Below are 12,597 nucleotides of genomic sequence, written 5' to 3'. Positions count from 1 at the left end.
TTTTTTTCTGTGGCTGTTGTGTGTATCAGTATTAGTGCATTGGGTGACATCAATCATTTTTTTCTATAAAATAGCTATTTCATTTCACCTCACTTATTTTTCTGTTGATGTTGCAAAAAGAGAAGAGGGCCAGCAGCTTCAAAACATGCCCTCTGTGTAGTGGCATCATATCTGTCATGGATCCCCAATGACAGATGTGTTCTGCCTGGGGGATGATCATAATATCTGAGGGTTCCACAAGTAGGAAGTTGATTTCCAGAGGACATTGCTCCCAAACAGAGCTGACAGAAAAGTTCTTAGGGACAAGCAAGTTTGGCCTATAAGCATCAGAGGCATCAACATCCGCATCAAAGGGCCCAGGAGCTGTACTGGATACTGGAAGTATATCGACATTCAGGAAGCATCGAATTCCTTTGAAATTGCACACCCATAAAGGCCAAGGAGCTAGACCTTCTAGTTTTCCCCACCTGGTGAAAGCAAAGAATTTGGCTTTATTGGTACCAGCATTGAGTGCTGATACCCCAAGCATTGCGAGAAAGCTAAGAAGCATCAGCATGGGTCCCTGTCAGTGTATAATACTGGGAACAGAGAGATTCTAGCTGCAGCCATAAGCCCCCCTCAGCATTCCCACAGAAAGGGCATCTCACTTTCTTATTGATCTCTGGAATCACGACAGCCTCCAAGGACCCAGATGCCAGCCACTGATCTTCCTCAGGTGTCCCAGAAAGATGTTTTAATGCCTCCTGCTTCCCATGCAGTATTGGCATCAACAGTTTTTGAGGAGGAGTTGAAAAGAAGGATCAAAGCAGGGTTGGACCAAAGAGTTGCAAGCACTGGTGCATCAACATTGTTGATAGCTTTGTAAATTGAGGTCCAACTCCTACTGGAGACACTTATGGCATTTGGTGGAAGACACTCACTGCCAGTTCTTGGAGAGAAAGGCGTGCACCATTGTTCATTTTGTGTGCATCAGGGGGTGGAAGCTTCCCCAAGGCACAGAAGTTCGAGGGCCTAGATGCCAACAAGCAAGCGGTACCTTTACAGAGACTTTGTCTTCGAGCCAAATATACACTCAGACCACACTGCCAACCTATGATTCTGGCTCAGAGTCTGAGTAGTATGCCATTGGATCTAATAAATATTCAGATCAGAATTCTTCAACTGCTCTCTCCTTGGACCTCTCTTCTCCACAGGAAAGGAGATAGCCTCCTCAGGAAGACCTCTCCTTTACCAGCTTTGTAAAGAGAATGGTGGAGACTATTCCATTTAATATACAGAGGGAGGAAAAGTCTAGGGCAAAAATGCTTGACTTCCTTACAGGGATCCATGAACTTGAGGATATCATGCCAGAACCCATCCATGAAATCATTCAAGAGCACAGATGAGAATATGGGAGACCCTCTCTTTGTGCCTCCTCATAACAAGAAGGTGAATGTAATATACTGTCCCAAAGGCTCCTGGATTCGAGAAGCAACCACCTCCAGTTAGTTGAAGCTTAATCCAGTCTCAAAAGTGTAAAGATCTAGAACCCACTCTTCAGCACCCGTGGGCAAGGATTTTCGTACCCTTAATAGGGATGTGAATCGGGCTTCGGATGATTGAAAATATCGTCGATATTTTCAAAATAGTCAGAAATCGGGGGCTCCCCCAAAATGATAGGAAAACCCCATGATATTGATCGTGGGGGTTCCCTTATCGTTTTGGGGGAGGGCGGGAAAAACGGCACACACAAATAACCCCTAAACCCACCCCGACCCTTTAAAAGTAATCCCTTAGCTTCCCCCACCCTCCCAACCCCCCCCCCCCAAAAAAAAACTTTTTACAGGTACCTGGTGGTCCAGTGGGGGTCCCGGGAGCGATCTCCCGCTCCCGGGCCGTCGGCTGCCACTAATCAAAATGGCGCCGATGGCCCTTTGCCCTTACCATGTGTCAGGGTATCCGTGCCATTGGCCGGATCCTGTCACATGGTAGGAGCACTGGATGGCTGGTGCCATCTTGTGCTCCTATCATGTGACAGGGGCTGACCAATGGCACCGGTAGCCCCTGTGACATAGTAAGGGCAAAGGCTAATCGGCGCCATTTTGAATACTGGCAGCCAACGGTCCGAGTGCAGGAGGTCGCTCCCGGACCCCCGCTGGACTTTTGGCAAGTCTTGTGGGGGTCAGGAGGGTCCTCCAAGACTTGCCAAAAGCCCTGGTGGTCCAGCGGGGGTCCGGGAGGTAATGTCAGATTTTCACCTTATGCATTTTTCCTCGGGCCACATGTCCACAAAGGTGAACAAGCCTTTTTACAGCTTGGATTGCAAAAGAGCCTTAACATTCTATATTTTGTAGGTTATAGATCATAGAAATCCCACCCAGCTTTTTGTTTGTTTTGACCCCAACAAATCTGGAATTGCCCTTGCCAAGCTCACCCTTTCTTTTTTGTTTTTTTTTTTTTGTTTTTAACATTTTATTTATAAATTGAACAATATTTCCAAGAACAAATCTTGTTGTGAAAAGTGTAGAAAACTTCTAAACATAAGAAATAAACTTTTCAGGATAATACAACAAACATTCTTACAAAAAAAATCCACCATAAAAGAGGGTCGAGAATCGAAAACTAAAGTAATATTGACAGTAATCAGTATGTTTAAAAAAGAAAAGCAGGCATGAACCCCAGCCACCATGGAACCTAATTACAATCAAGGAGGAGAAGGGATAAAATATGAAAAAAATATCCCTCAGGCTCTGAAGTTCCCTTAGATATAGATATTAGGTTGGACCCAAGGACCAGCTTGTCGCTAAGAAAAAAGTTAATTAAGCAGGCTCAAAAAAAATACATATTTCAGATTAGGATATCTTACAATACATTTGCACGGAAATTTCAAAAAGAATAAAGCACCCATTTGTTGCAGTATAAAACATAACAAAAATTGCCCCTTTTTCTTCTGAGTAGCTTTTTCACTTTTGAAAAATCTCAAACCAAGTTCTGAAATAAATCTTCCCTATGTTTAAAAAAATAAATATATAAAAAAAGAGAGAGAGAAAAACTCCATATCCAGTTTCTGTGGCTCCAAGGCAAAATTCACAAGTTGCTGGTGTAATCCCAGATTCCCCCTGAACGTTACAAAAAGGCTGTAAGCTTTTGTTTGTTAGCTATTTTAAAAACTGAAGAGGTCCCTGCATGATATCTATAATATGGAATGGTGGGCACATGCTCAGTGGAGTATACCAAAAGCTTCTGGAAGCTATGAAGTAAACTTTATTGCCCCAGGCTTCACCCCAACTATGAGGACTTGATTCCTGCTGTCCTTGGAGAATACCTGTTACAGGTAAGCTATTTTCACTTTATTCAGATTGCTACTTTGTAAATACATGTAGTTAAAAAAAAATTATGGCCATATGTACAATAAAGCCAAGAATATTCATTGTGAAGCTTTCTGCAAGACGTGTGATGATTAGGGGTGTGCATTCGTTTTCAACATATATGTAAAACGCAACGTAATTTTTTTTTTAACTTAAAAAAGTGATGAGGCGAAAACGATCGGATTTCCAACTTATTCAACATAGCTATGTTGAATACGTTGGAAATCGCGATTGTTGATCCTAAATAAAAATTTAAACCCCTCACCCTCCTTAATCCCCCCCCCAAGACTTACCAAAACTCCCCAAGCTGGCCAAAAGTTCCGTGAGGGTCCGGGAGCGGATGCACGTGGTCCACCGCGGTTCCGCTCCCGGACCCCTCGTTGGACCCAAACGGCACTTTTGGCCAGCTTGGGGCGGCCTCCTGACCCCCCAAGCTGGCCAAAAGTGCCGTTTGGGTCCAACGAGGGGTCCGGGAGCGGAACCGCGGTGGACCACGTGACATCGGCTTCACGTCAGAGTGACGCGACGTCACGTGATTCCCCGCGCGTCCGCTCCCGGACCCTCACGGAACTTTTGGCCAGCTTGGGGAGTTTTGGTAAGTCTTGGGGGGGGGGATTAAGGAGGGTGAGGGGTTTAAATTTTTATTTAGGGAATCGGTGCACGTATGGACATAGACTCAACTTATGGAATTGTACATATGTCCATATTGACCGAAATTGACCCCCCCCTTTCGACTTATGGACTTATGAACTTAAACTTTTGGTCTGCACATCCCTAGTGATGATAGAATACATTTTGTTTTACTGCTGTGATTTCACAATTGATTTAAAATCTGTTATCAAGTCTGCTAAGTTTCTAATGAGATTCCATCAGGTGGGGAGTTCTGTAGTGCAAATGAACAGCCAGTTTGTTAGCTACCTTCCATGCATGTAATAATAGCTGACTATAGGGATCTGAAATGCTTACATGCCAAGCGGTCTTGATTCTGAACACCACTGAGTTTGCTATTATCTGACCTACCGAATGGGAAAAACAATTTCCATTAGCTCTGATTGGCATTATGCATAGGTAGTTTGGACTAGAAGGGCACAAATAACAATAGATTGCTATAAAGAGAGAGAATGTGAAGAAAAAAATGATAGTGTTGTACTAGTATGGTGAAATAGCTTACTCAGAAAAAAGAGGTATTCTTCAAAAATATCTTACTGGGTTATTGCCCATCATTGGAGTGCATTTGCCAGCATTTTTCTAGCTTGCCACAAGAAAGAACTGTAATATTACTGGGATGCGAGTTGCAAAGCTTAGCACTTACATACAGTTACCATTGACGCTAAATTTTGGCAGCTTTACTTGCGCTCAGGACAGCACTACAAAGTAGCCTCCTTGGTTTGACTTGGTTTGGACAAAGAAATATATGGGGAGTTTTGTTTTTTTTAATAATTTATTGTAATATAAACTCTACCGACTTTGAAGATGCCAAGAAATGATGCAGAAGGTAATGTCCTAGGATGCTGATGTAGGTTAGATGACATGTAAACGTACTTCCACGTATCTCCCCATTCTCAACCAGACTTTCTCAGTTCTGTCATAGAAATACAGAATGAAAAACTTTCCTTCTGTATATGATGGCATGTATTTATCTTAAATCCAAAAAAATAGGTGAAAGGACAAAAAGAGTCAAACAAAAAACTCAAAAACTTATTTTAATTCAAAAAATATTTTTACTAAGAGAAGGAAAATGCTATCAGAATATTAGGTGTATACATTTCAATCCACTGTCTCTTGCCCGCAATGGGCTTCAAACAATATCAGTATATATAAATCACCTTAAGTTCAAATCAGGTACCAAATTTCCTTCAAAATTTCCTCACAAAATATTTATTTTCAAAAAATTAAATCTAAAAAAAAAAATGTATGTCGCGAAACATCAACCATGGCAACTGAAAAATGTTACCATTTTATTTCTAACAATCACTTTTAAAAAAATATATATATACTATTCTTAAATCCTGCTATACTTAACTGTGTGACCGTGTCCACTTAACTCAAAAGGAAACACTCAACATGGCCATGTTTCGGCATTATCAAAATGCCTTCATCAGGCGTTCGTTATGATCATATCAACATATTCTTCAACATTTTCAGTTCAACAGTGGATTAAAACATACATACCTAATATTCTGATACCATTTTCCTTCTTTTAGTAAAAACATTTTTTGAATTAAAATAAGTTTTTGAGTTTTTTGTCCTTGTACCTTATATATATATATATATTATATATATATATATATATTTTTTTTTTTTTTTTTTTTGTTGGTTTGTTTTTGGATTATTTTGTGGGAGGTGTTGCTGTTTTGTATGTATTTATCTTATTCATTCTTTCATCCCTGTAATTTCATAGTCCATAAACTTGGCACCAAATTTGCAAGCTGAAATGAAACGGTCTATAAAGTTATAACAAAGAATTAATAGATTCCTCTGATGAAGATTTCAACTCGAAACACAGCCCGTGTTGGGATTATGGTTTTTGGACTATGGAATTATAGGGATGAATGAATGAATAAGATAAGTAAACTTTAAGGATTTTATTTGCAAAAAAATATTGGAACAGAATTCTGACCCATGATTATTGAAAAAGCAAAGAAGGTTGTATAACTGGTAGTACTTAGTATAATGGGGCATTAATTAGTTATCAACTGTATGATCAGTAATCTGGTGATTGTTGTTTTAAAAACATAGTAGGACACTCTTACGTTTGCATATGTATTTTTCTACCATATTGGCCACCCTCCCCATCCTAAAAATGTCCAAATAACTGATTCTGTAGTTTTTGATTCCCTTTTAGTTTGCAATTGTAATCCCTCTCCTCTCTTCCCTTAGTTTTAGTTTGCTTTGCATGCCAGTTTTGAGTTGGAATGGCAATAATTTGGTTTTGTTGAGCATGTTTAATTTTTTCTTTTTAAATCATTTTTTGTCGATCCTAATTTCTTTTCTATTTCCTTTTCTTTCCTCGATGTCTGCTGCACCCTGTTTGGTCCGCTTCATTCATCGCATCATGGCCGGCTATGCTACTCCATAACAATGCATTATGGCTTCTGCCACATGCTCACAAATATTCCCTATCCACCCTCCTTTTTTCACCCCTCTACCATTTGGGCATCCCTGTCAAAATGGCGGATGTTGCCATGCTTATTGTCCAATCAGGGTGAAAATTCCTTCCTACAGGCAACCGTTGCAAAACTTGGACCTCTTCCTCGCATCTTAGCTGACATCACCAAGTCATTGACCAATCCCACACCAATCCAACAGCAACTGAGGCGCTTCACTGAGCACAGCTCTAGCCCCAATGTCAGTGGCAGCCTTTCCTCTGGCCTCCAGAAAATATTTGAGGATCCAACCGACAGGTATGTGAAGCCATCATATTATTGAATCTCTTCTATGGTGATAAGTTTCTTTTAAAACAATAGAGCTCTTATGTTTTGATATGAGAGAATACAAATACTAGAAACAGAAATAGAAAACTTGTGTTGCTTACATGCACAATTAGTGACCTCATAGTCCTGCTTAGTTGGGTTGCTAGTTAAAAATCTGTTGTTTTTCACACTTAATGTGTTTTAAAAATGTCTGTGTGGAACTCAACATGTCGTGCATGTGCATTCAGAAGAGATTTGCTTATACCTGGCACATTACCCAGTTTACAGGTCATGCAATAACAAAGTTTTGAAGTTTCACTGCTTAGTGGCAGCTTTCCATTTACTCATATCATAGTATTATTGCAGCCCCTTGACTGGGGTTATTAGCAGCAGGAGTTGCAATGTTGCCCTTAAATCAGACTATCTGAAACAATACAAGAACTAAGGAGATTTGTCCCTTGCCTACACTGGTAATCAAGGGTATCAATAACATTTAGTGCAATTGTTTGAAAATTGATCACTCTTGAAACCACATTTCCCATGAAATTGTATTGTACTAACCATTGAACTTATTAAAAAGGACAGTTCTAATAGATGTAAAAAAAAAAAAAGGTACCCAGCAAGGAAAGAAACCATGAAATGTTTTAACATTTGTAGCTAAACTCAACCATTTTTCCTAAATATTTTTCTAAGGCGTAGTGGGGGTATCTGAGAGGAGGCACTTGTGTGTGAGCTGGTCTAAAATAAATTAGTCTTCCTTTTGTTACTGGTAGCATTGTGTATGTGGGGGAGATGGGATGTATACAATTGTGTGTATCTATATAGATAGATAGAGATATAGATTCACACACAATTATATATATACATGCATAGATACACACACATATATAGATACCCTCCCCCCATTGCAGAATTTGCTAGCATCTGTCCTGTCTATATCTATATCACCTGTCTATATCGATGGATAAATAAAGAGACATATTTTGCATAATTTAAGAAACAAAAGTTCACCATAACACTCACAGTAAAGCAAAATGCCCCAGCTTCAGCATGATCCCATGCCTTCATTTCCAGAGATAGCATCGTTGGATGATTTTGGGGAGTGATTGAATCTGTGTGTAATTAATTCTTAGTAAAATATAGTGATATATATTCAGTCTTGCACATTAGCAGGTGACTTTTTTGCCATCTAATACTTAAAATTATCTCCTGCACGTGTAAAAGCTGGAAAAACACTAATAAAGGAATTCATTCTTGCTCCACAGTGATTTGCTCAAATCGAAGTCTCCAACCTTGGAAAGCACAGATCCCTATTTTAGAGGCAAAACTTTATTGTTGGTTCAGCAGGCCTCCACCCAAAGCATGTCCTATTCAGATAAGGAGGAGAGGGAGAACATCATGCCCAATGGACGTAGTATCTCCCTCATGGACCTCCAGGATCCACATGGCACTCACACTGACCGCACATCTGTCATGCATGAGGTACCTTTGCGCCTTACTGGCAGCCAGGTCTCCATCCCACAGGTGGCCAACATCAGACAGTTACGGGAAACACAGAGCACCCCACAGAGTGCCCCACAAGTCAGGAGGCCATTGCACCCAGCATTGAGTCAACAGGGAAGCCTTCAGCCCTTGTCCTTTCAGAACCCAGTGTACCAGCTGAACAATCCACCTCCAGGATTGCCCAAAGCTTCTGTGGACTCCAGCTTAGAGAATTTGAGCACTGCCAGCTCACGGAGCCAGAGCAACAGTGAGGAATTCATCCTCAGTGGGCCCAGCAATAGCAGCATGGAGGACTTCTCCAAGCGCAGCACACAGAGCGAAGACTTTTCTAGACAGCACGTCATGCCAGATAGACACGTACCTATTGCACTTCCCCGCCAGAACAGCACTGGACAAGCACAGATCCGCAAAACTGACCAAGCTGGACTTGGTGCCAGGGCAAAAGCACAGCAGTCCCTGCCACAGAGTACTTCATTACGTAGCACGGGAAGTATGTCTGTGATCTCAGGAGCAGTGGTAGCAGAGCAAGTGCAGAACGGAAATCGTTCCCGGCAGCAATCCTCTTCCTCCAGAGACAGCCCTGTTCCAAAAGTGAGGGCAATTCACCGACAGCAGACCCAGCAGGTAAGAGCAACATAAAGGTGCTTTCTATAGACATCTCTAATGTTGACGCTGTAGAGAAGGATCAGAGAGCTACAATAGTACACAATAATTATTTAAAGACTCAGCAGTCATGCATCTTAAAAACAATTATTTTATAGCAAAATCCCAATAAACTGTCACATCTTTGTTTAAGTTTTCCATCATTGCTTACTATGAAAGATTTAGACTAGTTTGAAATTATTTCAAGTAGCCTTGTTCTTCTTTGGTTTATTTTGATGATCTTATAATCCATTGTCATGACAGTACTTTGTGATATTACCATATATTACTGTGATACTGGTTAAGAAATCAAATAGCAAGCAAAGTCAGATTATGACGATTCCACAGCACAAGTCTTCAATAATCACTTGTAGTTGGAAAACAATTTTAATAAGAAATTTGTGGTTATAGGGGTAATTTTCAAAAGGGCTTCTGCCCATAAAATGCATACAGAAGTAGCCTTTTACAAAAGTGCATGCCCGATATGCGAATAAACGTATGTGGGTCTGTCATATTAGCACAGCAAGTTTACTTGGAGCAACCAGGAGGTGTTCTTGGGAGAATTGTGGGCAGGGGTTTGGATTTATGTGCATACTTTATAAAATCTGACCATAGGAGTGTTAATATTCCAGGAAATTTTGTGCACACCCAAATAGCAGAAGTAACTTGTGCAGGGTTGTTTTAGTGGGATAATTTTCAACGTGTACTTACACATGTGCATCTGCTTTGAAAATTAGTTCAACTTTTATGTGTATATTTGCAGTTTTTTTAAATTACTCTTTTAAGGTTTAATATGCAAAGTCTCAAACTGAAATGGTCCAGCCTTTCTGTGGAGTTGCCGTCTGCTCTGTGTTTCATTCCATTGAAGGTCCACTGCGGGGAATCTGCCCGACATCCCTGTCCAGCATGGACCTTTCCCTAGCTCAACTCCTCCTCTGGAGCTAAAATTGGATTCTTAAGAAACGTTATCAAACTTGTTTCGGTCCTGTTGCAAAAGCTTTATGGTTTTGAATGTTTGCAATAGTTTTTGATCACCCTGGCGTTTTGTAGTTTGAGTTCTTCTATTTTGTGATTGCTATTCCTGTCAAGCAGGAGTTAAGTGGATATATGATTTATAGGAGCTAGGATGGCTTGTCTAATAGTGACTCTGGAAGGTGAAACATCAGTATTTATTTCTTGCTCTGCTAATGCACTACAATTTGTACAGTCATAGGAAGGCCCCTGGAAATAAGGATAGAGCTCCCCAGGCTATTTAGTAGAAGTGGTTACAAAATAAGCAGCTACCTAAGAAAACATGAATGCTGTTTTGAAAAACAATCCAAAATGACAGGGTTGGCCAATGCCAGTCCTTGAGATCCAAAAATGGATCTTGTTTTCAAGATATCCACAATGAATATGTATGAGAGAGATCTGCATGCACTGCGTCCATTGAACACAAATCTATCTGATGCATATTCATTATAGAAACCCAGCAAACCTGGCCTGTTTGTGGCTCTCGAGGACCAGAGGGGGCCACCCCTTCAGTATGACTTTCAAATACAGCCGGTTTCTGAGAGAGGGCTTCCTTGCTCCATATTCTTTAGCCAACAGATGTATGTTTCTTTGCATTTAAATCCTTGTGTGTAACACAAATCCCCCTTCTCAGTTACAGGCCTGCATATAAAGCAGCAGAACTAACTAAAATCTTCAAAGTATCAACTTGTCTGTTTCATAACTATGGTTTCCTCTTCTGATCTTATTTCCTGTCCCTTTCATTTATTATTACTTATGGTTTGCTTGTTTTTTAAAAAGCAAATAGAATGTTAGGAATTATTAGGAAGGGAATGGTTAATAAAACAGAAAATGTCATAATGCCTCTATATCGCTCCATGGTGAGACCGCACCTTGAATTCTGTGTACAATTCTGGTCGCCGCATCTCAAAAAAGATATAGTTGCGATGGAGAAGGTACAGAGAAGGGAAACCAAAATGATAAAGGTGATGGAACAGCTCCCTTTTGAGGAAAGGCTGAAGAGGTTAGGGCTGTTCAGCTTGGAGAAGAGACTGCTGAGGAGGGATATGATGGAGGTCTTTAAGATCATGAGAGGTCTTGAACGAGTAGATGTGACTTGGTTATTTACACTTTTGAATAATAGAAGGACTAGGGGGCATTCCATGAAGTTAGCAAGTAGCACATTTAAGACTAATTGGAGGAAATTCTTTTTCACTCAATGCACAATAAAGCTCTGGAATTTGTTACCAGAGGATGTGGTTAGTGCATTTAGTGTAGCTGGATTCAAAAAAAGGTTTGGATAAGTTCTTGGAGGAGAAGTCCATTAACGGCTATTAATCAAGTTTACTTAGGGAATAGCCAGTGCTATTAATTGCATCAGTAGCATGGGATCTTCTTAGTGTTTGGGTAATTGCCAGGTTCTTGTGGTCTGGTTTGGCCTCTGTTGGAAACAGGATGCTGGGCTTGATGGACCCTTGGTCTGACCCAGCATGGCAATTTCTTATGTTCTTATGTGCATAGTCCTGCTAATTTTTAAAGCAAACTTACACTTGTACATTTATTTATTTATTTATTTTATATACCATCAATTTGTAGACAATCTAGATGATGTACAATTGAAAAGAATACATAGAATTTAAAAAAGAACAATAAAAGAAATTAAAATAACAATACAGAACTTGAAATAAAAATTCATTTAAAATAAATATAAAATATCTAAAAATATATTACATTAGAAAACCTTGCTTAATAATGTATATCATAAGAAACACTTCTGATTGCTAATTACTGCTTAGCTATTGCTTTAAAAGTATCACAGGCATTTCTGACTGCTAAACAGTGCTCAAATTAAGTTTCAACACTCATAGGCTTTTTTGAATAACCATGTTTTAAAGTTTTGGTTTTTTTAATATTCTAATGTCCTTTTGGAGTCTAAGCTCATCTGATGAGTTCCATAATTTGAGGCCCACAACCGAAATTGCTCTGTCTCTGACTTCAGCTTAAATGGATGTTCTTATAGATGGCACTGTAAGAAGTCCTTTATTGGCTGACCTTAGATTCCTTTCGGGGGGGGGGGGGTAGATGTAGAGAAGCATTTAGCCATTCAGTTCATTCACAATTTAATGATTTATGTGTAATAGATAGAATTTTGTACTCTATTCTCTGTTTTATTGGGAGCCAATGAAGTTCTATCAAGGTTGGTGTGATATGATCACTTCTTTTTCCTCCACACAATACTCTGGCAGTCGCATTTTGAAGTAGTTGTAATGGTCTTAAACAGTTTCCAGGCAGACCAAATAAAAGAGCATTACAATAATCAATAGTTGAAAAATGCAGACTTTGTAAAATGGTTTTAAAATCATTAAAATCATCACTTAAAATCATTAAAATCATCACTTAAAATAGTCATACCAAGCCACCATCTTCCCTTTATCTCAGTGTGAACACCTTCACCCTAACATCAACCACTTCCTAGTCCCCTTTCAGCCCACGACCTCTTCTAGACACAGTTTCCATATTACATATTGTATAAATATTCTCTATAAATACGTTTGATTGTGTAAATATTCTTGCCCCTATCTCTTTCTTCTTCCTCCTCTCCCAGTTGTAAACTTCCTTGTTCATTGTAACTACTATTTCTGCACCAGTTAGTAACTTGAGTTCTCTGTTCAATGCACAAACTGTTCAATGTAAACCGACTT

The 12,597-nt window shown here is 39.7% G+C and overlaps 1 protein-coding gene across 6 annotated transcripts in view; it reads left to right on the top strand.

Moving 5' to 3' along the window:
• RASAL2 (RAS protein activator like 2) overlaps nucleotides 1–12,597 on the top strand; it is a 448,317-nt gene that overhangs the window by 381,659 nt on the left and 54,061 nt on the right. For 4 of the 6 annotated variants that reach the window (XM_029618578.1, XM_029618575.1, XM_029618580.1 and 1 more), the window contains 2 exons: nucleotides 6,552–6,751; nucleotides 8,026–8,887. In XM_029618578.1, the coding sequence (XP_029474438.1) occupies nucleotides 6,552–6,751; nucleotides 8,026–8,887 (1,062 nt within the window). The remainder of the gene's footprint in view (nucleotides 1–6,551; nucleotides 6,752–8,025; nucleotides 8,888–12,597) is intronic. The other 2 variants (XM_029618579.1, XM_029618576.1) reach the window with 1 other exon arrangement.

This window comes from Rhinatrema bivittatum, chromosome 10, assembly GCF_901001135.1.
Source record: "Rhinatrema bivittatum chromosome 10, aRhiBiv1.1, whole genome shotgun sequence".
Taxonomy (NCBI): Eukaryota; Metazoa; Chordata; class Amphibia; order Gymnophiona; family Rhinatrematidae; genus Rhinatrema; species Rhinatrema bivittatum.
This window is presented reverse-complemented; position numbering and strand designations above follow the sequence as displayed.